The sequence below is a fragment of the Cyprinus carpio genome, chromosome B2 (genome assembly GCF_018340385.1).
Source record: "Cyprinus carpio isolate SPL01 chromosome B2, ASM1834038v1, whole genome shotgun sequence".
NCBI lineage: Eukaryota > Metazoa > Chordata > Actinopteri > Cypriniformes > Cyprinidae > Cyprinus > Cyprinus carpio.
The window spans coordinates 26,572,102-26,599,869 of NC_056598.1; the positions used below are offsets into that span (position 1 = coordinate 26,572,102).

Consider the following 27,768-nt stretch of genomic DNA (forward strand, 5'->3'; position numbering starts at 1 on the left):
CTTCTCTTACTGCTTCTGTATCAAAGAAAGGAGAATCTGGCATCAGGTAAGTCAGACACTCTCCAGGTCATCTGCATGTATACACGTGTTCTGTGAGAAACTAAGGGTAACAATAAACTCACATAAGATAACCACAAAGTAAAACCTCCCTTTTTGTAAGGCAAGACGCTAAATTTTGTTTCCATGACACATGGAACAAAAATTCCAGACCATACATTTAAGTGTTTCCTTTATTATACTGCATCTATTTGAATCTATTTGTGTCTGTGGATTTTTATCTAAAGTAGTAGTATTTCATGTGATTTATGATACCAGAATTTTACATAGTTGTGGAATTTCACGATTCTTGATTCAAAATGACATTTTTGAGGTATGTATAACAGTAGAAAACAGTACAAAAATGTAATAATCAAATGTAAAACAACATAATCTTTCCTGTATAAATTAAATATAGATTAGCAGCACTTACATACACCAAATGCTCCAGTTTTATTTCTATCTATATTCTGTAAATTTCATACATCATTCACCTGGTTTATATAACATTTTATTCCTAAAAACAAAATTGATTTATTTTTGTCTGTCTTAATGTACTGTGATTAATCCACACAAATTTATTTATTTACAAATTTATTTATTTATTTATGTGTTTGTTTAACATGGAGGTCACAATTACATTGGACGAACCATATGCATAAGTGTTTTTGCACACATGCTAATATAATATGCATATTATATGTGTATGTATATATATGTGTGTGTGTGTGTGTGTGTGTGTGTGTGTGTGTGTGTGTGTGTGTGTATATATATACATAATTTAAATAGTATTTAAATATTATTGTAAAGTACTACAAACAATCCAATTTTAATTTTTCCTTTTTTGAATTTCTTCGATTCCTTAGATAGCACTAAAATGTGCAGCAAAGAACAATTAGGAAAGGAATTTTGATCATTCTAAGACCTGAATTCAACTCTGCATTCATCTTTCAGCCCTGTGTTCAGTGCCCACAGTGCTCTGCTGTCTTGGCAGGGATGACAACTGCAGACGAGAGTGTTATTGTGATGAGTTCTGCATCATAAATGGAGACTGCTGTTCTGACTACAATCAGACATGCAATCAGAGTAAGACTAAATATTCTCAACACATTAATACAAGAAATAATAATTGTCAAAAATTGATTTTGCATTCAAATTCTTGCATTCAAAGGGTACTGTAGGTTAGCAATTAAAAAAAAAAAAATAAAAAGATTGTTTAAAAACAGCCTGGGGCCAAAGCTCTTCAATGTCATAGAACAGGGTTCCTTAAATCTCAAAGTTTAGCTTTAACCTTGATCAAACTTGCCTACCTGATATTTTCTAATGATACCGAAGACATTAATTAGCATACTCAATTGTGTTTGATTAGGGTTAGAGCTAAATTCTGCAGGAAAGTGGATCTCATGGGGCCAGAATTGAGGATCCCTTTCATAGAAACTCCCCAGTACTGCTTTTTAAACCCTAGAGGGCAGTACATGATAAGAAGTGACAAACTGTACAAAGGTACTGGTGTATATTTTGTGGAAGTTTTTTGTGCCTTACAAAGAAATTTTACCAAATTTATAATGATATCCAAACCAAATCCTGCTTGAATCAGTTCAGTATTTTTCAATGATGAAACAAGCAGCATCAGACTCAGTGACTAATGGATTTTTTTCCCCACACCATTCCATATTTTCAGCTTCACCACCGAACCCAACATCTATACCATCAATACTTTCACAAACAGCATCAACAGCCTCATCGCTTCAGCCACATCCAACATTCCAACAGTTTTCAGTGCCAACCTCACCATCATCACCAAAGTCATCATCCTCACCGACTATTAAACCATCATCATCATCCTCATCTTCTACATCAACAAAATCCTCTTCATCTTTACCAGTGTCGGCAGAATCAACATTATCATCCACACCATTGTCATCCTCAATGCCACCATCTTCAGCAATAACCTCAACACAAACTTCATCAACCTCACCATCTTTAACTATACCACCATCTACATCATCAACACCAACCACAACCTCATCAACAACCTTATCATCAACCCCAGCAGCACAGCCCTCACTATCAGCAGCCTCTACAACATCTTCCTCATCATCAGCAAGCATGCAGCCTTCATCACCATCCCCATTATCTTCATCACCATCATTAATATCATCAACTGTATCAACATCTTCAGCTGTCCCATTATTGTCATCATCACCACCATCTTCAGTACCATCAAAATCACAATCTTCATCATCTTCACCATACTCAACACAATCTTCATCAGTACCATTATCACCATCATCATCATCATCAACACTATCATCTATAACATCTTCATCATTAACATCTTCATCTTTCCCACTATTGTCATCAACCCAATCAGCAAAACCCTCACTATCAGCAACCTCTGCATCATCTTCATTCTTACCATCATCAGCAGACTCACAGCTTACATCACCATCCACACCATCATTAACATCTTTATCATTATCAACATCCTCAGTAATATCAACTCCACCATCCTCTTCATCTTTACCATCCACAGCAGCATCTTCATCAGTCCCACTATTGACATCATCATCTTCATCTTCTTCAACACTTTTATCTACACCATCTTCATCACCACCATCTTCAATACTATCAACAACACCATCTTCATCACCATCAGCACCATCTTCATCCCTCCCACTACTGAAATCATCCATAACCCCCATCAGCACAACCTCTGCATCGCCTTCCTCAACCTTACTATCATCAGCATCAACAACAACATATTCAGTACTATTATCTCCACCATCCTTAACATCATCTTCATCAGTCCCAATATCAACATCATCTTCTTCTTCAACACTATTATCAACACCATCTTCATCACCACCATCTTCAATACTATCAACAACACCATCTTCATCACCATCAGCACCATCTTCATCACTCCCACTACTGAAATTATCACCAACCCCCATTAGCACAACCTCTGAATCACGTTCCTCACCCTTACTTTCATCAGCATCATCAACACCATCTTCTATACTATCATCATCAACCCCACCATCACAGCCCTCATTTTCAGGAACCACTACATTATCTTTCTCATCCGTACCATCATCAACAAGCTCACAGCCTAACACACCATCCTCACTATTTTCATCACCAACATTTACATCAGCATCAATAATACATTCAACACTATCATCTACACCGTCATCATCACTGTCACCATCATCTTCAGCACCACTATCATTGCCATCATCATCAACCCTTCCAGCGCAGCCCTCACTATCAACAACCTCTGCAACATTTTTCTCATCCTTATCATCTTCAGCTAACTCACAAGCTTCATCACCAGAATTAAAACCATCATCAACTACATCTTTAATACACTCAATAAAACAATCCTCATCATCTTCATCATCCTCATCAATCCCACTATTGTCATCATCTTTAATACTATCATCTGCATCATCTACATCACAAACATTATCATCATCATCATCGAAAACATCTTCCATACTATTATCCACACCATCCTCATCAGTCCCACTATCATCATCAACCTCACAAGCTACGCCCTCAATATCAACAACCTCTACATTATCTTCCACATCCTTAAAATCATCAGCAAACTCACAGCCTTCATCACCATCCCCACCAACATTAACATCATCAACAACATCTTCAATACTATCATTTACACCATCATCATTTTCAACATCTTTATCAGTCCCACTATTGTCAACATCACCACCATCATCTTCTTCAACATTATCATCTACAACATTTTCATCATCTTCACAATCTTCATCATTAACATTACCATCATCTTCATCCACATCCTCAATACTATCATCTACACTATCTTCATCAATCCCACTATCATCGTCAACCTCTACAGCACAGTCCTTACTATCAAAACCCTCTACGTTATCTTCCACATCATCACCATCATCAGTAAACTCACAGCCTTCATCACCATCCCCATCATTTTCATCACCAACATTAACATCAACATCTTCAATACTATCATTTACACCATCATTTTCAACATCTTTATCAGTCCCATTATTGTCAACATCATCATCTTCAACACTATCATCTACACCATCTTCACCAACATTGCCATCACCTTTATCATCAACACCGCCATCTTCAATACTATCCACTGCTCCATATTCATCATCCTCAGCCTCATCTTCATCAGTCTCACTATCATCATCAACCCAACCAAAACAGCCTTCAACATCAGCAACCTCTACATCATTGTCCTCATCATTAACATCATCAGCAATCTCACAGCCTTCATCACCATCCCTACCTTCTTCAACAACACCGTTATCATCAACATCCTTAATACTGTCACCTACACAAAACTCATCATCTTCAACATCCTCAGCTGCAAATCCATCAGTCCCACTACTGTCGTCATCATCATCTGCAACATTATCATCTAGACCTTCTTCATCACCAACTTTACAATCACCTTTATCATCAACACCACCATCTTCAATACTATCAACTTCTCCAACTTCATCATCCTCAGTCTCATCCTCATCAGTCCCACTATCATCATCAACCCAATCAAAAAAGCCCTCATCATCAGTAACCTCTACATCATTGTCCTCATCATTACCATCATCAGCAAATTCACAGCGATCATCATCATCCCCACCATCTTCACCACCAACATTAACATCTTCAAAAATATCATCTATACCATCTTCATCATCTTTGCCATCCTCAATACCATCATCATCAGTCCCATTATTGACAACTTCATCTTCAACACTATCTTCATCATCTACAACATTTTTAGCGACATCTTCATCAGTCCCACTATCATCATCATCTACACCATCTTCATCAGTCCCACTATTGTCAACATTATCATTGCCATCATCAACATTGTTATTTACACCATCTTCATCATCTTCTCTATCTCCACTATCAACAACATCTTCAATATCATCTACACTACCTTCACCATCTTCATCAATCCTACTATCACCATCAACCTCACCAGCACATCCCTCAGTATCAACAAGCTCTACAATATCTTCCACATCCTTACCATCATCAGCAAACCTGCAGCCTTCATCAACATCCCCATCATCTTCATCACTATCATTAGCATCATTAACATCTTCAATAGTATCATTTACACCATCATCTTTACCATCCTCGGCACCATCTTCATCAGTCCCACTATTGAAAACATCAGCATCATCTTCTACACTATCATTTACACCATCTTCACCAACATCACCATCACATTTATCATCAACACCACCAGCCTCATCTTCATCAGTCCCACTATCATCATCATCCTCAACCCAACCCCAACAGCCCTCATTATCAGCAACCTCTACATCATCGTCCTCATCATTACCATCATCAGGAAACTCACAGCCTTCATCAGCATCCCCATCACTATCATTATCATCAAACTCACCAGCACAGCCCTCAATATCAAAAACCTCTATATTATCCTCCACATCTTTATCATCATCAGCCAAACTTGCAGCATTCATCACCATCCCCACCAACATTAACATCTTTAACATCATCTTCAGTACTATCATTTACACCATTCTCACCATCATCTGAACCATCTTTATCAGTCCCGCCATCATCATCATCTACACTATCTTCATCATCTTCATCATCTTCACCATCTTCGTCAATACCACTATCATCATCAACCCCACCATCACAGCCCTCATTTTCAGGAACAACTACATTATCTTTCACAACCCTACCATTATCAACAAGCTCCCAGCCTAACTCACCATCCCCACTATCTTCATCACCACCATTAACATCAGCTTCAATAATACATTCAACACTATCATCTACACCGTCATCATCACTGTCACCATCATCTTCAGCACCACTATCATTGCCATCATCATCAACCCTTCCAGCGCAGCCCTCACTATCAACAACCTCTGCAGCATTTTTCTCATCCTTATCATCTTCAGCTAACTCACAAGCTTCATCACCAGAATTAAAACCATCATCAACTGCATCTTTAATACACTCAACAAAACAATCCTCATCATCTTCATCATCCTCATCAATCCCACTATTGTCATCATCTTTAACAGTATCATCTGCATCATCTACATCACCAATATTATCATCATCATCATCGAAAACATCTTCCATACCTTTATCCACACCATCCTCATCAGTCCCACTATCATCATCAACCTCACAAGCAAAGCCCTCAATATCATCAACCTCTACATTATCTTCCACATCCTTGAAATCATCAGCAAACTCACAGCCTTCATCACCATCCCCACCAACATTAACATCATCAACAACATCTTCAATACTATCATTTACACCATCATCATTTTCAACATCTTTATCAGTCCCACTATTGTCAACATCATCATCTTCAACACTATCATCTACACCATCTTCACCAACATTACCATCACCTTTAACATCAACACCGCCATCTTCAATACTTTCAACTACTCCATATTCATCATCCTCAGCCTCATCTTCATCAGTCTCACTATCATCATCAACCCAGCCAAAACAGCCTTCAACATCAGTAACCTCTACATCATTGTCCTCATCATTAACGTCATCAACAAATTCACAGCGATCATCGTCATCCCCACCATCTTCACCACCAACATTAACATCTTCAAAAATATCATCTATACCATCTTCATCGTCTCTGCCATCTTCATTACCATCTTCATCAGTCCCACTAATGTCAACATTATCATTGCCATCATCAACATTGTTATTTACACACCATCTTCATCATATTCTCAATCTCCATTATCAACATCTTCAATATCATCTACACTACCTTCACCATCTTCATCAATCCCATTATCACCATCAACCTCACCAGCACAGCCCTCAATATCAACAACCTCTACAATATCTTCCACATCCTTACTATCATCAGTAAATTTGCAGCCTTCATCAACATCCCCATCATCTTCATCACTATCATTAGCATCATTAACATCTTCAATAGTATCATTTACACCATCATCTTTACCATCCTCGGCACCATCTTCATCAGTCCCACTATTGAAAACATCAGCATCATCTTCTACACTATCATTTACACCATCTTCACCAACATCACCATCACATTTATCATCAACACCACCAGCCTCATCTTCATCAGTCCCACTATCATCATCATCCTCAACCCCAACCCCAACAGCCCTCATTATCAGCAACCTCTACATCATCGTCCTCATCATTACCATCATCAGGAAACTCGCAGCCTTCATCAGCATCCCCATCACTATCATTATCATCAAACTCACCAGCACAGCCCTCAATATCAAAAACCTCTATATTATCCTCCACATCTTTATCATCATCAGCAAACTTGCAGTATTCATCACCATCCCCACCAACATTAACATCTTTAACATCATCTTCAGTACTATCATTTACACCATTCTCACCATCATCTGAACCATCTTTATCAGTCCCACCATCATCATCATCTACACTATCTTCATCATCTTCACCATCTTCGTCAATACCACTATCATCATCAACCCCACCATCACAGCCCTCATTTTCAGGAACAACTACATTATCTTTCACAACCCTACCATTATCAACAAGCTCCCAGCCTAACTCACCATCCCCACTATCTTCATCACCACCATTAACATCAGCATCAATAATACATTCAACACTATCATCTACACCGTCATCATCACTGTCACCATCATCTTCAGCACCACTATCATTGCCATCATCATCAACCCTTCCAGCGCAGCCCTCACTATCAACAACCTCTGCAGCATTTTTTTCTCATCCTTATCATCTTCAGCCAACTCACAAGCTTCATTCACCAGAATTAAAACCATCATCAACTGCATCTTTAATACACTCAACAAAACAATCCTCATCATCTTCATCATCCTCATCAATCCCACTATTGTCATCATCTTTAACAGTATCATCTGCATCATCTACATCACCAATATTATCATCATCATCTTCGAAAACATCTTCCATACTATTATCCACACCATCCTCATCAGTCCCACTATCATCATCACCCTCACAAGCAAAGCCCTCAATATCAACAACCTCAACATTATCTTCCACATCCTTAAAATCATCAGCAAACTCACAGCCTTCATCACCATCCCCACCAACATTAACATCATCAACAACATCTTCAATACTATCATTTACTCCATCATCATTTTCAACATCTTTATCAGTCCAACTATTGTCAACAACATCATCTTCAACACTATCATCTACACCATCTTCATCAATCCCACCATCATCATCATCTACACCATCTTCACCATCCTCGTCACCATCTTTATCAGTTCCACTATTGTCAGCATCACCACCATCATCTTCTTCAACATTATCATCTACACCATTTTCATCATCTTCACAATCTTCATCATTAACATTACCATCATCTTCATCCACATCCTCAATACTATCATCTACACTATCTTCATCAATCCCACTATCATCGTCAACCTCTACAGCACAGTCCTTACTATCAACACCCTCTACGTTATCTTCCACATCATTACCATCATCAGTAAACTCGCAGCCTTCATCACCATCCCCATCATTTTCATCACCAACATTAACATCAACATCTTCAATACTATCATTTACACCATCATTTTCAACATCTTTATCAGTCCCATTATTGTCAACATCATCATCTTCAACACTATCATCTACACCATCTTCACCAACATTGCCATCACCTTTATCATCAACACTGCCATCTTCAATACTATCAACTACCCCATATTCATCATCCTCAGCCTCATCTTCATCAGTCTCACTATCATCATCAACCCAACCAAAACAGCCTTCAACATCAGCAACCTCTACATCATTGTCCTCAACATTAACATCATCAGCAATCTCACAGCCTTCATCACCATCCCTACCTTCTTCAACAACACCGTTATCATCAACATCTTTAATACTATCACCTACACAAAACTCGTCATCTTCAACATCCTCAGCAGCAACTTCATCAGTCCCACTACTGTCATTATCCTCTTCTGCAACATTATCATCTAGACCTTCTTCATCACCAACATTACAATCACCTTTATCATCAACACCACCATCTTCAATACTATCAACTTCTCCAACTTCATCATCCTCAATCTCATCCTCATCAGTCCCACTATCATCATCAACCCAATTAAAACAGCCCTCATCATCCGTAACCTCTACACCATTGTCCTCATCATTAACGTCATCAGCAAATTCACAGCGATCATCGTCATCCCCACCATCTTCACCACCAACATTAACATCTTCAAAAATATCATCTATACCATCTTCATCGTCTCTGCCATCTTCATTACCATCTTCATCAGTCCCACTATTGTCAACATTATCATTGCCATCATCAACATTGTTATTTACACCATCTTCATCATATTCTCAATCTCCATTATCAACATCTTCAATATCATCTACACTACCTTCACCATCTTCATCAATCCCATTATCACCATCAACCTCACCAGCACATCCCTCAGTATCAACAACCTCTACAATATCTTCAACATCCTTACTATCATCAGTAAATTTGCAGCCTTCATCAACATCCCCATCATCTTCATCACTATCATTAGCATCATTAACATCTTCAATAGTATCATTTACACCATCATCTTTACCATCCTCGGCACCATCTTCATCAGTCCCACTATTGAAAACATCAGCATCATCTTCTACACTATCATTTACACCATCTTCACCAACATCACCATCACAGTTATCATCAACACCACCAGACTCATCTTCATCAGTCCCACTATCATCATCATCCTCAACCCAACCCCAACAGCCCTCATTATCAGCAACCTCTACATCATCGTCCTCATCATTACCATCATCAGGAAACTCGCAGCCTTCATCAGCATCCCCATCACTATCATTATCATCAAACTCACCAGCACAGCCCTCAATATCAAAAATCTCTATATTATCCTCCACATCTTTATCATCATCAGCAAACTTGCAGCATTCATCACCATCCCCACCAACATTAACATCTTTAACATCATCTTCAGTACTATCATTTTACACCATTCTCACCATCATCTGAACCATCTTTATCAGTCCCACCATCATCATCATCTACACTATCTTCATCATCTTCACCATCTTTGTCAGTAACACTATCATCATCAACCCCACCATCACAGCCCTCATTTTCAGGAACAACTACATTACCTTTCACAACCCTACCATTATCAACAAGCTCCCAGCCTAACTCACCATCCCCACTATCTTCATCACCACCATTAACATCAGCATCAATAATACATTCAACACTATCATCTACACCGTCATCATCACTGTCACCATCATCTTCAGCACCACTACCATTGCCATCATCATCAACCCTTCCAGCGCAGCCCTCACTATCAACAACCTCTGCAGCATTTTTCTCATCCTTATCATCTTCAGCTAACTCACAAGCTTCATCACCAGAATTAAAACCATCATCAACTGCATCTTTAATACACTCAACAAAACAATCCTCATCATCTTCATCATCCTCATCAATCCCACTATTGTCATCATCTTTAACAGTATCATCTGCATCATCTACATCACCAATATTATCATCATCATCATCGAAAACATCTTCCATACCTTTATCCACACCATCCTCATCAGTCCCCACTATCATCACTCAACCTCACAAGCAAAGCCCTCAATATCATCAACCTCTACATTATCTTCCACATCCTTAAAATCATCAGCAAACTCACAGCCTTCATCACCATCCCCACCAACATTAACATCATCAACAACATCTTCAATACTATCATTTACTCCATCATCATTTTCAACATCTTTATCAGTCCCACTATTGTCAACATCATCATCTTCAACACTATCATCTACACCATCTTCATCAATCCCACCATCATCATCATCTACACCATCTTCACCATCATCGTCGCCATCTTTATCAGTTCCACTATTGTCAGCATCACCACCATCATCTTCTTCAACATTATCATCTACACCATTTTCATCATCTTGACAATCTTCATCATTAACATTACCATCATCTTCATCCACATCCTCAATACTATCATCTACACTATCTTCATCAATCCCACTATCATCGTCAACCTCTACAGCACAGTCCTTACTATCAACACCCTCTACGTTATCTTCCACATCATTACCATCATCAGTAAACTCGCAGCCTTTCATCACCATCCCATCATTTTCATCACCAACATTAACATCAACATCTTCAATACTATCATTTACACCATCATTTTCAACATCTTTATCAGTCCCATTATTGTCAACATCATCATCTTCAACACTATCATCTACACCATCTTCACCAACATTGCCATCACCTTTATCATCAACACTGCCATCTTCAATACTATCAACTACTCCATATTCATCATCCTCAGCCTCATCTTCATCAGTCTCACTATCATCATCAACCCAACCAAAACAGCCTTCAACATCAGCAACCTCTACATCATTGTCCTCAACATTAACATCATCAGCAATCTCACAGCCTTCATCACCATCCCTACCTTCTTCAACAACACCGTTATCATCAACATCTTTAATACTATCACCTACACAAAACTCGTCTTCTTCAACATCCTCAGCAGCAACTTCATCAGTCCCACTACTGTCATTATCATCTTCTGCAACATTATCATCTAGACCTTCTTCATCACCAACATTACAATCACCTTTATCATCAACACCACCATCTTCAATACTATCAACTTCTCCAACTTCATCATCCTCAATCTCATCCTCATCAGTCCCACTATCATCATCAACCCAATTAAAACAGCCCTCATCATCAGTAACCTCTACATCATTGTCCTCATCATTAACGTCATCAGCAAATTCACAGCGATCATCGTCATCCCCACCATCTTCACCACCAACATTAACATCTTCAAAAATATCATCTATACCATCTTCATCGTCTCTGCCATCTTCATTACCATCTTCATCAGTCCCACTAATGTCAACATTATCATTGCCATCATCAACATTGTTATTTACACCATCTTCATCATATTCTCAATCTCCATTATCAACATCTTCAATATCATCTACACTTCCTTCACCATCTTCATCAATCCCATTATCACCATCAACCTCACCAGCACAGCCCTCAATATCAACAACCTCTACAATATCTTCCACATCCTTACTATCATCAGTAAATTTGCAGCCTTCATCAACATCCCCATCATCTTCATCACTATCATTAGCATCATTAACATCTTCAATAGTATCATTTACACCATCATCTTTACCATCCTCGGCACCATCTTCATCAGTCCCACTATTGAAAAACATCAGCATCATCTTCTACACTATCATTTACACCATCTTCACCAACATCACCATCACATTTATCATCAACACCACCAGCCTCATCTTCATCAGTCCCACTATCATCATCATCCTCAACCCAACCCCAACAGCCCTCATTATCAGCAACCTCTACATCATCGTCCTCATCATTACCATCATCAGGAAACTCGCAGCCTTCATCAGCATCCCCATCACTATCATTATCATCAAACTCACCAGCACAGCCCTCAATATCAAAAACCTCTATATTATCCTCCACATCTTTATCATCATCAGCAAACTTGCAGCATTCATCACCATCCCCACCAACATTAACATCTTTAACATCATCTTCAGTACTATCATTTACACCATTCTCACCATCATCTGAACCATCTTTATCAGTCCCACTATCATCATCATCTACACTATCTTCATCATCTTCACCATCTTCGTCAATACCACTATCATCATCAACCCCACCATCACAGCCCTCATTTTTCAGGAACAACTACATTATCTTTCACAACCCTACCATTATCAACAAGCTCCCAGCCTAACTCCCCATCCCCACTATCTTCATCACCACCATTAACATCAGCATCAATAATACATTCAACACTATCATCTACACCATCATCATCACTGTCACCATCATCTTCAGCACCACTATCATTGCCATCATCATCAACCCTTCCAGCGCAGCCCTCACTATCAACAACCTCTGCAGCATTTTTCTCATCCTTATCATCTTCAGCTAACTCACAAGCTTCATCACCAGAATTAAAACCATCATCAACTGCATCTTTAATACACTCAACAAAAACAATCCTCATCATCTTCATCATCCTCATCAATCCCACTATTGTCATCATCTTTAACAGTATCATCTGCATCATCTACATCACCAATATTATCATCATCATCATCGAAAACATCTTCCATACTATTATCCCCACCATCCTCATCAGTCCCACTATCATCATCAACCTCACAAGCAAAGCCCTCAATATCAACAACCTCTACATTATCTTCCACATCCTTAAAATCATCAGCAAACTCACAGCCTTCATCACCATCCCAACCAACATTAACATCATCAACATCTTCAATACTATCATTTACACCATCATCATTTTCAACATCTTTATCAGTCTCACTATTGTCAACCTCATCATCTTCAACACTATCATCTACACCATCTTCACCAACATTACCATCACCTTTAACATCAACATCGCCATCTTCAATACTTTCAGCTACTCCATATTCATCATCCTCAGCCTCATCTTCATCAGTCTCACTATCATCATCAACCCAGCCAAAACAGCCTTCAACATCAGCAACCTCTACATCATTGTCCTCATCATTAACATCATCAGCAATCTCACAGCCTTCATCACCATCCCTACCTTCTTCAACAACACCGTTATCCTCAACATCTTTAATACTGTCACCTACACAAAACTCATCATCTTCAACATCCTCAGCTGCAACTCCATCAGTCCCACTACTGTTGTCATCATCATCTGCAACATTATCATCTAGACCTTCTTCATCACCAACTTTACAATCACCTTTATCATCAACACCACCATCTTCAATACTATCAACTTCTCCAACTTCATCATCCTCAGTCTCATCCTCATCAGTCCCACTATCATCATCAACCCAATTAAAACAGCTCTCATCATCAGTAACCTCTACATCATTGTCCTCATCATTACCATCATCAGCAAATTCACAGCGATCATCGTCATCCCCACCATCTTCACCACCAACATTAACATCTTCAAAAATATCATCTATACCATCTTCATCGTCTTTGCCATCCTCAATACCATCATCATCAGTCCCACTATTGAGAACTTCATCTTCAACACTATCTTCATCATCTACAACATTTTTAGCGACATCTTCATCAGTCCCACTATCATCATCTACACCATCTTCATCAGTCCCAGTATTGTCAACATTATCATTGCCATCATCAACATTGTTATTTACACCATCTTCATCATCTTCTCTATCTCCATTATCAACAACATCTTCAATATCATCTACACTACCTTCACCATCTTCATCAATCCTACTATCACCATCAACCTCACCAGCACATCCCTCAGTATTAACAAGCTCTACAATATCTTCCACATCCTTACCATCATCAGCAAACCTGCAGCAATCATCACCATCCCCACCAACATTAACATCTTTAACAACATCTTCAGTACTGTCATTTACACCATCCACACCATCATCTGAACCATCTTTATCAGTCCCACCATCATCATCATCTACACTATCTTCATTATCTTCACCATTTTCGTCAATACCACTATCATCATCAACCCCACCATCACAGACCTCATTTTCAGGAACCACTACATTATCCTTCTCATCCCTACCATTATCAACAAGCTCCCAGCCTAACTCACCATCCCCACTATCTTCATCACCAACATTAACATCAGCATCAACAATACTTTCAACACAATCATCTACAACATCACCATCATCTTCAGCACCACTATCATTGCAATCATTATCAACCCTTCCAGCGCAGCCCTCACTATCAACAACTTCTGCAGCATTTTTATCATCCTTATCATCATCAGCTAACTCACAAGCTTCATCACCAGAATTAAAACCATCATCAACTACATCTTTAATACAATCAATAAAACAATCCTCATCATCTTCACCATCCTCATCAATCCCACTACTGTCATCATCTTTAACACTATCATCTGCATCATCTACATCACCAGTATTATCATCATCATCATCATCATCATCATCATCAAAAACATCTTCAATACTATTATCCACACCATCCTCATCAGTCCCACTATCATCATCAACCTCAGAAGCAAAGCTCTCATCAGCAAACTCACAGCCTTCATCACCATCCCCACCAACATTAACATCATCAACAGCATCTTCAATACTATCATTTACTCCATCTAAACCATCATCTGCTCCATCTTCATCAGTCCCACCTTCATCATCATCTACACCATCTTCACCATCCTCGGCACCATCATTATCAGTTCCACTATTGTCATCACCATCACAACCATCATCTTCAACATTATCATCTACACCATTTTCATCATCTTCACAATCTTCATCATTAACATTACCATCATCTTCATCCACATCCTCAATACTATCATCTACACTATCTTCATCATCTTCATCAATCCCACTATCATCGTCAACCTCACCAGCACAGTCCTTACTATCAACACCTACATTATCTTCCACATCATTACCATCATCAGTAAACTCGCAGCCTTCATCACCATCCCCATCATCTTCATCACCAACATTAACATCAACATCTTCAATATTATCATTTACACCATTATCATTTTCAACATCTTTATCAGTCCCACTATTGTCAACATCATCATCTTCAACACTATCATCTACACCATCTTCACCAACATTACCATCACCTTTATCATCAACACCGCCATCTTCAATACTATCAACTACTCCATATTCATCATCCTCAGCCTCATCTTCATCAGTCTCACTATCATCATCAACCCAGCCAAAACAACCTTTAACATCAGCAACCTCTACATCATTTTCCTCATCAACATCATCAGCAATCTCACAGCATTCATCACCATCCCTACCTTCTTCAACAACACAGCTATCATCATCATCTTTAATACTATCACCTAGACAAAACTCATCATCTTCAACATCCTCAGCAGCAACTTCATCAGTCCCACGACTGTCATCATCATCTTCTGCAACATTATCATCTAGACCTTCTTCACCAACATTACAATCACCTTTATCATCAACACCACCATCTTCAATACTATCAACTTCTCCATCTTCATCATCCTCAGTCTCATCCTCATCAGTCCCACTATCATCGTCAACCCAATTAAAACAGACCTCATCATCAGTAACCTCTACATCATTGTCCTCATCATTACCATCATCAGCAAATTCACAGCGCTCATCATCATCCCCACCATCTTCACCAACAACGTTAACATCATCATCAACAATAACATCTTCAATTCTATCAACAACAGAATCCTCATCCTCTTCACCATCCTCAACGTTATACTCATCATTCCCACTATTTTCATCATCACCACCACCACAACCATTTTCATCATACTTCTCTTCTTCAAGTTCACCTCATCAATTCTCACCATCTTCACCACTACCCTCATCATCTTCAACATCAACACCAGCAATAATTCCACCTACTTCATCATTACTAACATTCACATCACCTTCATCAACACTGTCATCATCAGCAGCCTCATCACCAATGTCAACTTCATCATTTTCAACAACCTTATTATCAGGTGACTATTTTATTTAAAAATTATTTTGAACTAACCTATAATTAAAAAAAAATAATAATAACTAAATTGACTCACCAAAAACAGTCTGCTCTTTATGTGAGATTCTATATTAAGAGTCAGGAAAACACTGAAACTGAGTGATTGTTGTGCTTTAAAAAAAACAGCCTGGCATCTCAACTTTTCAAAGTCACTAAAGGTAATATTCCCAACAAATAGTAGTGCTATATGGAAAGAACCATGATAAGGGTTGACAAAATGTACAAAGTCATTGTGCATCCATGAAGAAGTATAGGTGCTGGTCATATAATTAGAATAGCATCAAAAAAATTATTTATTTCACTAATTCCATTCAAAAAGTGAAACTTGTATATTATATCCATTCATTACACACAGACTGATATATTTCAAATGTTTATTTCTTTTAATTTTGATGATTATAACTGACAAATAAGGAAAATCCCAAATTCAGGATCTCAGAAAATTAGAATACTACTTAAGACCAATACAAAGAAAGGATTTTTAGAAATCTTGGCCAACTGAAAAGTATGAACATGAAAAGTATGAGCATGTACAGCACTCAATACTTAGGGGCTCCTTTTGCCTGAATTACTGTAGCAATGCAGCGTGGCATGGAGTCGATCAGTCTGTGGCACTGCTCAGGTGTTATGAGAGCCCAGGTTGCTCTGATAGTGGCCTTCAGCTCTCCTGCATTCTTGGGTCTGGTATATCGCATCTTCCTCTTCCCAATACCCCATAGATTTTCTATGGGGTTAAGGTCAGGTGAGTTTGCTGGCCAATTAAGAACAGGGATACCATGGTCCTTAAACCAGGTACTGGTAGCTTTGGCACTGTGTGCAGGTGAAATGAAATCTGCATCTCCATAAAGTTGGTCAGCAGCAGGAAGCATGAAGTGCTCTAAAACTTCCTGGTATACGGCTGCGTTGACTTTGGACCTCAGAAAACACAGTGGACCAACACCGGCATATGACATGGCACCCCAAACCATCACTGACTGTGTAAACTTTACACTGGACCTCAAGCAACATGGATTGTGTGCCTCTCCTCTCTTCCTCCAGACTCTGGGACCCTGATTTCCAAAGGAAATGCAAAAGTTACTTTGATCAGAGAACATAACTTTGGACCACTCAGCAGCAGTCCAGTCGAGACGCTTCTGATGCTGTCTGTTGTTCAAGAGTGGCTTGACACAAGGAATGCGACAGCTGAAACCCATGTCTTGCATACGTCTGTGCGTAGTGGTTCTTGAAGCACTGACTTCAGCTGCAGTCCACTTTTTGTGAATCTCCCCCACAATTTTGAATGGGTTTTGTATTACAATCCTCTCCAGGGTGCGGTTATCCCTATTGCTTGTACACTTTTTTTCTACCACATCTTTTCCTTTCCTTTGCCTCTCTATTAATGTGCTTGGACACAGAGCTTTGTGAACAGCCAGTCTCTTTTGCAATGACCTTTTGTGTCTTGCCCTCCTTGTGCAAGGTGTCAATGGTCGTCTTTTGGACAACTGTCAAGTCAGCAGTCTTCCCCATGATTGGTGTAGCCTACAGAACTAGACTGAGAGACCATTTAAAGGCCTTTGCAGGTTTTGAGTTAATTAGCTGATTAGAGTGTGGCACCAAGTGTCTTCAATATTGAACCTTTTTACAATATTCTAATTTTCTGAGATACTGAATTTGGGATTTTCCTTAGTTGTCAGTTATAATCATCAAAATTAAAAGAAATAAACATTTGAAATATATCAGTTTGTGTGTAATGAATGAATATAATATACAAGTTTCACTTTTTGAATGAAATTAGTGAAATAAATCAACTTTTTGATGATATTCTAATTATATGACCAGCACCTGTAATTACAGAATTAGTTTATGATAAATCTTAATGATAAATCATCTGCCAATTATTTACCATCATCTTCTCTAACAACATCAACAGCCTTTCCACAATTTCCAACATCTCAGCAATCTTCAACACCAACCCCACCATCATCACAAACACCATCCTCACCAACTTCAGCACCATCACCATCATCATCCTCACTTTCAGTAACACCAATACAAACATCATCACTGACAACAGCACCATCTTCATTACCAAATTCACCATCCCCAACATTGTCTTCATCAATAACCTCACCACCATTATTACCACCATCATCCTCTTTTTCTCCAGCAATCTCTTTGACTTCAATGACTACATCATCATCTTCATCATCCTCAACATCATTACCAACCATCCCATTATATCAATCATCCTCACTGCTATCACCACTGTCATCATCACCAAACTCTCCATCATTTAAACCATCCTCACCATCAACACCCTTTCTGGATAAGAAGAAAGTGACCACAGGCCTGCGTGTGTATGTGCACTCCAAGGCAAATATGCAAGCAACACTGAAGGCTGTGCAGGATGTAAGTAATTCCTAAAATTACTTTCAATACTGCACAAATGTGTTTTTCTGCTAACAAAACCTGTTCCTCAATGAAAATTTGACAGAAAATACAGTTAATACAGTTTGTTCAGTATTAAAACATTAAACTCATATATTAATAGTTGACTAGCATTAATAAATTAACAACACTGGCAACAGCACACTTACATTAGAGAGTATTGTAAGTAATATTGTTCTTCTCTGGGTTCAGTTTCTTCTTCACATGGAATCCGTCATGAGGAGACAACAAGCTGGAGACTACAGGCTACGAGTTTTACATGGCACAGTTATGAAAAAATAAACGTGAAATGACACCTCACTGAACATGACATCCACAGCACAATAGCTGCTCTATGTAAATATAATTTTTCTGAATATTCTGTGTTTTACAGAAACCTCATTTTCTGAGTATGTTACTAAATGGAAATGTGCTTTTTCACTAGGTGGCACTACAGCATAAAACATAAGTAAATAGCATGTCACTGGAACAGATGTAGGCTTTTTGTACAAACACTGTATTTTGTCAAACATTTCATGGATAAAATCAGATTAAAAATGTCCAAGAAGGATAAAAACATAATCAGACTTTACAGCACATATTCTCAAAAATGTATAGCTCGCACAAATATCGATTTAATTATGCTGGTAAACCATGTTAATTGTTTTTGGGGGGTTTTTTGTCTTTACTTCCAAAGTGTTTTTTTTTTTTTCTTTTTTTTTTCTTTTGGTCAAACAAATTTTGTTGTTTTCCGATGCTTTTTTGAATGTGGTGAGTCTCAGATTTTGTGTGGATATTTTGCATTTACATTTTAGAAACACGTTTGTTTTAATTTAGTTTGCTAAAATTTAAATCTAAGTGTTCTCTGAGTTTTATCTCTTCATCTACTTGCGTGCTTTGTACGTAGAAAATATTTGGCATTATATACAAATCATTTTTGTGGGTGCATTCTTTGTAGCAAAATCTTTTTCCGGCAATCCACTCAAATAATTTTCTTTTGAAGAACATGACTTTCAACCTTGATGTCATGCGTCATAGCAGAAAATGTGTGTTAGGTTGCCAGTAAGAGGAAGCAATCTTAAAAAATAATAATAATAAATGTGCGATGTTTGTGAAAATTACAAAATGCTTTAGGTCAGTTACTAGAGGGAAAATATACTGCATTTTAACATATTCCATAAAATATATAAATATATTGATTTTTACAGCATTGTTCGATAGAAAAGTTTTCCTGCACTCTTTTCATATTTGGATTATTATTTTCCTTCAGACAAACAGGAAGTAACAATTAAATATTAAATTCAATTACCTATAGCTGAACCTGAATGACATACATGTAAAAAGCTAAATGTTTACATGGAAATGATGCTGGTGTCTGGGTGTGGATTTCACTAATGTTTTACTTAAAAAACACCCAAACTGCAAAGTGCACACTCAGCTGGACTAAGATCTCAGATGCTCACTCCTGGCTTCTCTTATTGTTCCTGGTCCAAACTAACAGAGACCAGGTTTCAGGTAAGACCGACAGCATACTTCAGTCCTGTAAAAAACTACAGCAAAGAAAAAAAATTAAGAGCTTAAACTAGGTGCTCCATCATTTTGTGTTATTTTTGTGACTGTGGTTCTGTGAATGAGAAGTATGTTTAGAAAACTGAATAGAAAGGAGAAATTTTTTATTAATACAAAACTATTTAATCTGGCATTACATTTTTGTGAAAGAGAGCAGTGGACTTTTTAGGGTTTGTTATTCTATGAATTTAGATTTTTTATTTAATCTATTTCCCTCATGTCGTTCCAAACCTGTAAAAGCTCAGTTCGTCTTAGGAACACAATTTAAGATATTTTGGATGACAACCTGGAGGCCTGAGACTGTCCCATAGACTGTCAAGTAAATAACAGTGTCAAGGTTCATAAAAGGAATGAAAGTCATCGTCAGAATACTCCATCTGCCATCAGACGTGCAATCTGGGTTATATGAAGCAACGGGAACACTTTTTATAAAAGAAAAAAACGACTTTATTCAATAATTCCTTTGTCTACAGTCTCCTGTGTCTCTCCATATCACCGTGTGCTAAGTATGCTCTTTTGTGTCATCCGTGCCACAAGGATGACAAAATTAATGACAAAATTTTCATTTTGGGGTGGAGTATCCCTTTAACATTTAAGAGAAACTACAGCAGATAAAAGACTTACAAGAGCTTAAAGAAATAGTTGAATATACTACAAAAGTCTAGTGAAACTATGTGTTTTTTATTCAAATAGAGTCACACATATTCTCAGGTCTACTTATAATTTCCAGATTATCAAAAACAAAGGGTAAAGCATGTACACCACATTTATTTATTACTTTTTATAGAATAGAATAGAATAGAATAGAATAGAATAGAATAGAATAGAATAGAATAGAATAGAATAGATCACAGTCTTCCACATGCATATTCGCTCAGGAGCCAATGAGGCAGCAATGCTGAAGGCTATGCAGGATGTAAATGTCTTTTACATATTTTTTTAATTGATTTTAATTGTTTGCTTATGTTTGCTTAAATCTGGGTAATTTGTCACCAGTGCTGGGTAAATGTCTTCTGAAAACTAAGCTAGTAAAGATTATTACTATTTGTAATATGTGACTACAAATACAATTTGCAACTCAACCTTAGATCTCAATATTGGATTATGTAAAAGGTGTATTTTACTGTGGCCCTTTAATATTTATTGTATTAATGCATGTTTCCCACTAATCTAAGTGGGTTAGAGTCTGTTAACACACTTACAGTAAGCCTCAATAGTTGTACCTCACAGCATGTGGAAATGCAAAAAAAAAAAAAAAAAAATGGTTTAAAAAATCAATCTCCTCCTCAGTACCATAAGGCCAACAATCTGAATAATATTTAAAAATGTTTTAGTCTGAAAAGAGTTCATTCCTGTCATTTGTTTATTTGATTTATTTTATTGTCTTATCATATTATATTTATTCAAGTAAGTTACAATTAATTGTAGCAATCGTTTTGGCTATTACTTTGCACATTCTACATTTTGGTAACTGACTTCAAAGGGAGAGCTTATTTTTAAATATGATCATATTTAGCACACTCATTTTAGATAACACTTGAGTATTATCTCTGTTTACTTTCGGGCTTTAGATCATTTTCCACCTCGAGGGCTTGATGAGGAGACAGCAATGTGAAGACTGCAGACTACGAGTGCTAAACATCAGCAAGAAACATCACTGACCATTACATGAAATCATATTTATTATTTTAGAGTAGGGGAACCTCTGTGAGAATAAGTAGTTAATCATTTTTTACCTGACCTTCAGCATCTGATCTCCCTCCACGTGTTTGACGAGTCCTCCGCGCCCGCGGTGTGTAAGTGGTGTCACTAGATGGCACTAGAGGGCCAAACCTCTAATGGAACCTCACCTGATGGGCGTCACTAAGTACTTTTAAGTACTCTTACTCATTTTCTCCAGGTAAAATATTTTATTGTTATATGCAATTGTATTATAAAGTTTCTGTAGGCCTATATACTTTCAGATTATAATAACTAATCTCAATCAATCTAGTAGGCTATATCATTAGCATATAATAAAAACGTAGTTTTTATAGTGCAGTCAAATGATTAATCGCGATTAATCGCATCCAAAATAAAAGTTTTTGTTTACATTATATATGTGTGTATACTGTGTGTATTTTAGTGCCGTCAAACGATTAATCTTAAAATTAATGGGTAATTAATGGGTAAAAACTTTTAATTTGGATGCGATTAATCGCGGTTAATCATTTGACAGCACTAGTATATTTATTATGTATATATAAATACACACACACATGCAGTATACATTTTGAAAATATTTCCATATATATATTTATATTAATATAATTGATCTTATGTATTAATATTTTAAATGTATAAACATAATTTTTTTCTTAAATATATACATGCATGTGTGCTTATTTATTTATGCATAATAAATATACACAGTACACACACATATATTATGTAAACAAGACTTTTATTTTGGATGCGATTAATCGCGACAGCACTATTTAAAACTATAAATAAAAGGCCACTGTCACGCCATTTAATATGATTATTTTGTTTTGAAGAGCTGGTGATAAAAATGAGTATCAGATCTAAAGGTGATAACTAACTGAACAAACAAGAAAACTTAAACCGTATTGTGTGTTTATAATTACACACATTAAACTGCAGTTGCACAAAGGAGGCACTAAATACATGTTTCTATGCAAAATACAAATAGTAGTGTGATGTTTATGTGGCTACTGCTTCAACGTTGTGCAACCATTATTTACAGCATATTCTGGGGTAAGATCTAAACCAACAACAAAAACTAGTGAATTATATATTTAAAATTTTAAAAAGTCCAATTTCAACAAGAAAGTATATCATCACATGCCTCAATAAATTTATACAATTTATTATATGTAATATTTGCCAGTAAAATCAAGGGATGATATTACTGTTTCCTTTCATGCAGTGTTTCATAATTGTATAATATTATATTTAGTAAAGTACACAACAACATGAACTCTAAAAATGTAAATGGTCACTTTTCAGTCTTTTCCATGTTAAATAAAATTATCACTGTTTGTAAAATAATAAATAAATAATCATTTATGTTTTTTAGTCAACAACAAACTTTTCTTTTTTCAAGTGAAAACATTTCTTGTTTTGTTAGCTTGACTTGGCCCCTTCTCTGAAGTTGTGGAGGTATGATCAGGTCAAAGAAGTGAGATGGTCAGCTCAGCTCAGCTCTGCCCCCGGGCCACAACATGTCTTCAAAGAACAGCAGGCGGACAGATTAAATTAAGACAGGTCAGGCTCTTCCTCGGGTCAGGATGCTCCTCTCTTGACCCAGGATATGCAGCTGAGTTCTGGTCAAATATCTAGCCACTGATATCCCAACGAAATGAAGTCATTGGATGTGTTTGCCTCTATGGATTAAATTATTTTATAAAACTGTAAAACACCAGTGATTTACTTTTCTTTCTTTTTTTAATACGTTAAATATTTTAAGATACTATTTATTTGTAAAACTGCTTTAAAACAAAGTCTTCAATGTGAAAATATTGTGGAGAGCATTATAAAAATAAAACGATTGTGACATCTTACAATAAGCTACTCAAAGCTGGTCCTTACAGTGATTAAATAGTACTAAATAGTATAGCAATATAGTACCTCTCTGCAGAAAAAAAAAAAGCCAGTTAAACTATTCAAAAAATTCCAAACCCGTCTAAAATCAGAAAACAGACCAAACCATTCTGAGCAAGATTAAAATTTTTCCAGCATTGTTTTAGTCTAAAAACAATCAGTTGTGTAGAATTTTACATAATTCATTTCCTTATTATTTTCATTTGGTAACTTCATGTAGACATTGTGTGTGTTGTAATTCTATACAGTGACAAGATAATCCAATAATACAATAAATAATTCATAACTCAGTTTATGTTTATTTTTGAAGCAAATCAGGCCTACTTTGAACACCAAACATTTGCTGGCAGAGGGGAAAGCAGTGTAGAAAGACTGTCACAATAATCTCAGAGTTTTTAAAAGTCATTGGATGCAATTTATAGTTCAGAATCAAATTGATTTTGCCTAAAATTTAAGCCAGCAATTATTTTCCGTTTTAGTATTTTCTATAGAGGCACATGTTGATCTGATAATTATTGTACTGTTGATCTATATGACTATAACCAGGCAAAATAAGCCAGTGCCTTGAGGCCTCAAAAGTTTACAACGCCTGGAAACAAGCGTCTGCAGATGTACAACCTATATGAACAGCACTTGAATGTGTTCCAGTGATAGGTATCATCATCATTATCTCTTTTATAATATATTACACATGCTGTAATAGGCTACACTGTATTTCTCATAACAGTGATGTAATTGATTTTAATTTATTTTTTAATTTGAATTATTTTAATTGCTTATTATTTCCAGGTGCAGTTTGCCGCTCAGGTCTCTTCGATCTCCAGCTCCATTCGCTTCTCCCGGTCACCATCATCCGAAGAGCCCTTGATTTGCTTCTGAAACTCGAGGAAACTCTAAACTTCATATGGGAGGGGTGCAAATATAAGTGAAAGTGAAAGTCGTGACATTTGTCAAGTATGGTGACCCATACTCGAAATTGGTGCTCTGCATTTAACCCATCCAAGTGTACACACACAGCAGTGAGAAGTGAACACACCGTGAACACACACCCGGAGCAGTGGGCAGCTATAGATCCAGCGCCCGGGGAGCAACTGGGGGTTCAGTGCCTTGCTCAAGGGCACTTCAGCCATGGGTATTGAGGGTGGAAGAGAGCGCTGTTCATTCACTCCCTCCCACCTACAACTCCTGCCAGCACCGAGACTCGAACCTGCGACCTTCTGGTTACAAGTCCAAATCTCTCACCGTTAGGCCACAGCTGCCCCATAAGTTGTTGGTGCGTTACAGAAGATTACACCACGCGCGCGCTCTCTCTCTTTCTCTCTCTCTCGATCTCTCTCTCTCTCTCTCTCTTTCCCTCTCAATCTGGCTTTCATGTTCTGGCCGGCAGAATGTCGTCAAAATGAAAAGCGTATGTTCTCATTAAAGGCATCCCCCGCCATCCTTGCTAGATGCAATTGACGTTAATTCACAGGACCGATAAAGTCTAAGGTTCCATGCGTCCTCGCCGCTCTGGGTCGAAGATGTAAGATCACACGGGGTCAGCGGGAGGTTCAAATTAGACGAGCGCTCTCCGCTGCATTTTTCGCCGTTTTCTGCACGGATCAAATCCCGTACACGGCCGTCCCCTGCACCGCATCCCTGCCTTCTGCCTTCTGCTTGATTAAATCTAACCTCTCCACATCAAAAGAGCTTCGAGCACACGTCGTATAACCTTACTTCCTAATACTGATTTTGTCAAAACAAATGTAATTACAGGGCTGCGTTTGTTAATTTGTAAATTCACCTTGCAATTGCTGGTAACTTTGCGCACAGGGGTCATTGAGAGAAAAACTGCTGGTCTTGCTATTAAAATGGTTGCCAACACAACATAAATTGAAAAAAAAATAGGGTTATTAATAGGGAAGTTCACTTTAAAAATGAAGAGTTTTATTATGCATTTAATACATTTAGAGTATATATATATATATATATATATATATATATATATATATATATATATATATATATATATATATATATATATATATATATATATATTTTACACTGTTATATAATGTGTGTTGCCAAATAAACCAGAAGGCATTTAGGAATGAACTGGTTTTATGCCAGTCAAATATAGCGGAAGACCGCCTATACTCATATTTACATTTTCAATAGCATCTTCCATGAATTTTACAAACTTTTTTTTTTTTTTTTTTTTTTGTCAACTGGAAGATTTTTTGCCTTCTGATATATAACATATCACACGCTTAGATGTATTATATTGTTGAATATTATTACAATTTAAAACATATTTTTTCATTTTTTTTTTCATTACTCCAGTCTTCAGTGTCACGTGATCCTTCAGAAATCAGTCTAATAGCCTATGTTGAGTTGCTGCATAAAAAAAAAAAAAAAAAAAAAAAATTGGTTATTATTGGTTGTACTACTTATTATTTTCAGAAACCGTTAGATACATTTTTTCATGATTTGTTTATGCATGTAGGTTAAAAGAACAGCATTTCTTTGCAATAGAATGTTTTGTAAAAGTCTTTACTCTCACTTTTGATTAATTTAATGTGTCTTTGCTGATTTTGTTTTTTTATTTGATTCCATTTCAATTTATTTCTGTTAAAAAAAAAAAACTTCTCACCTCAACATTACAGAAGCATAAATATTATATATATATAATTATCTATAATGTGTTTTGTGCAGAATCTCATTAAAATGATGCATGAGAAATCTCTGGGAGTGTTGAATATACTGACATGTCTCTTGTCTCAGATGCTGTTTTCCTCCTCAAAGTCGATTTTGTCAGCGGCTGGGCCTGCGTTGGATTTTTGCTTTGAGGAGTCAGTGGAGGTCATGAACTCTTTGTATGGATCCTTCTTGCCTTCATCATACTGAACAAAACCTTTGAACAGAGTCAGAGCCAGGAAGGAGTAGAAGAACATCACAAACAGGATGTAGAAGTAGGCATTGTCGTAGGATCGCCTGCTTGTTGTGGTGAGAGCCACGGAGGTCGGGGCTGTTGTGCTCGCGTTATCTTGAGAATCCTGATGGTTCGTCTCGATTTCCTTCAGAATGACCTGTCGGCACCTGGTCAGCAGGGCGAGAAGCAGTGTTTGGTTCATTGTAGCGCCACCTAGAGGCATGTTGATAATAACACTGAGGTCAGGTTCAAGGTTTCAATCTTTCAAGAGGAAACAGATGCTGTAACTTCACCAAATTTCATCTGTTTGCAGTTCTCTTCAAGGTCAAAAAGATGATTCCTTCAGCTTGAGCTGTGACGAAAACAAGAATTCAGAACTTACACTTTTTGTCCATGAACATCATGCTGATACTGATGTAAAGGGCAAATATGGAGCTGCTGGAGCAGTATGGGATAGATTATCGGTGCTGTTCAAATACTCTGATGGAGGCGTTTATTC

The 27,768-nt window shown here is 37.4% G+C and overlaps 1 protein-coding gene across 1 annotated transcript; it reads left to right on the forward strand.

The window, feature by feature from the left end:
- Positions 1-8,800: 8,800 nt before the first annotated feature.
- On the forward strand, positions 8,801-10,082 carry LOC122136319 (uncharacterized serine-rich protein C215.13-like; the record flags this gene model as incomplete). Its single annotated transcript, XM_042719177.1, has 2 exons — positions 8,801-9,949; positions 10,044-10,082. Coding segments are annotated over 2 exons (1,188 nt in total), but the record flags the coding sequence as incomplete, so codon positions are not given.
- Positions 10,083-27,768: the final 17,686 nt, after the last annotated feature.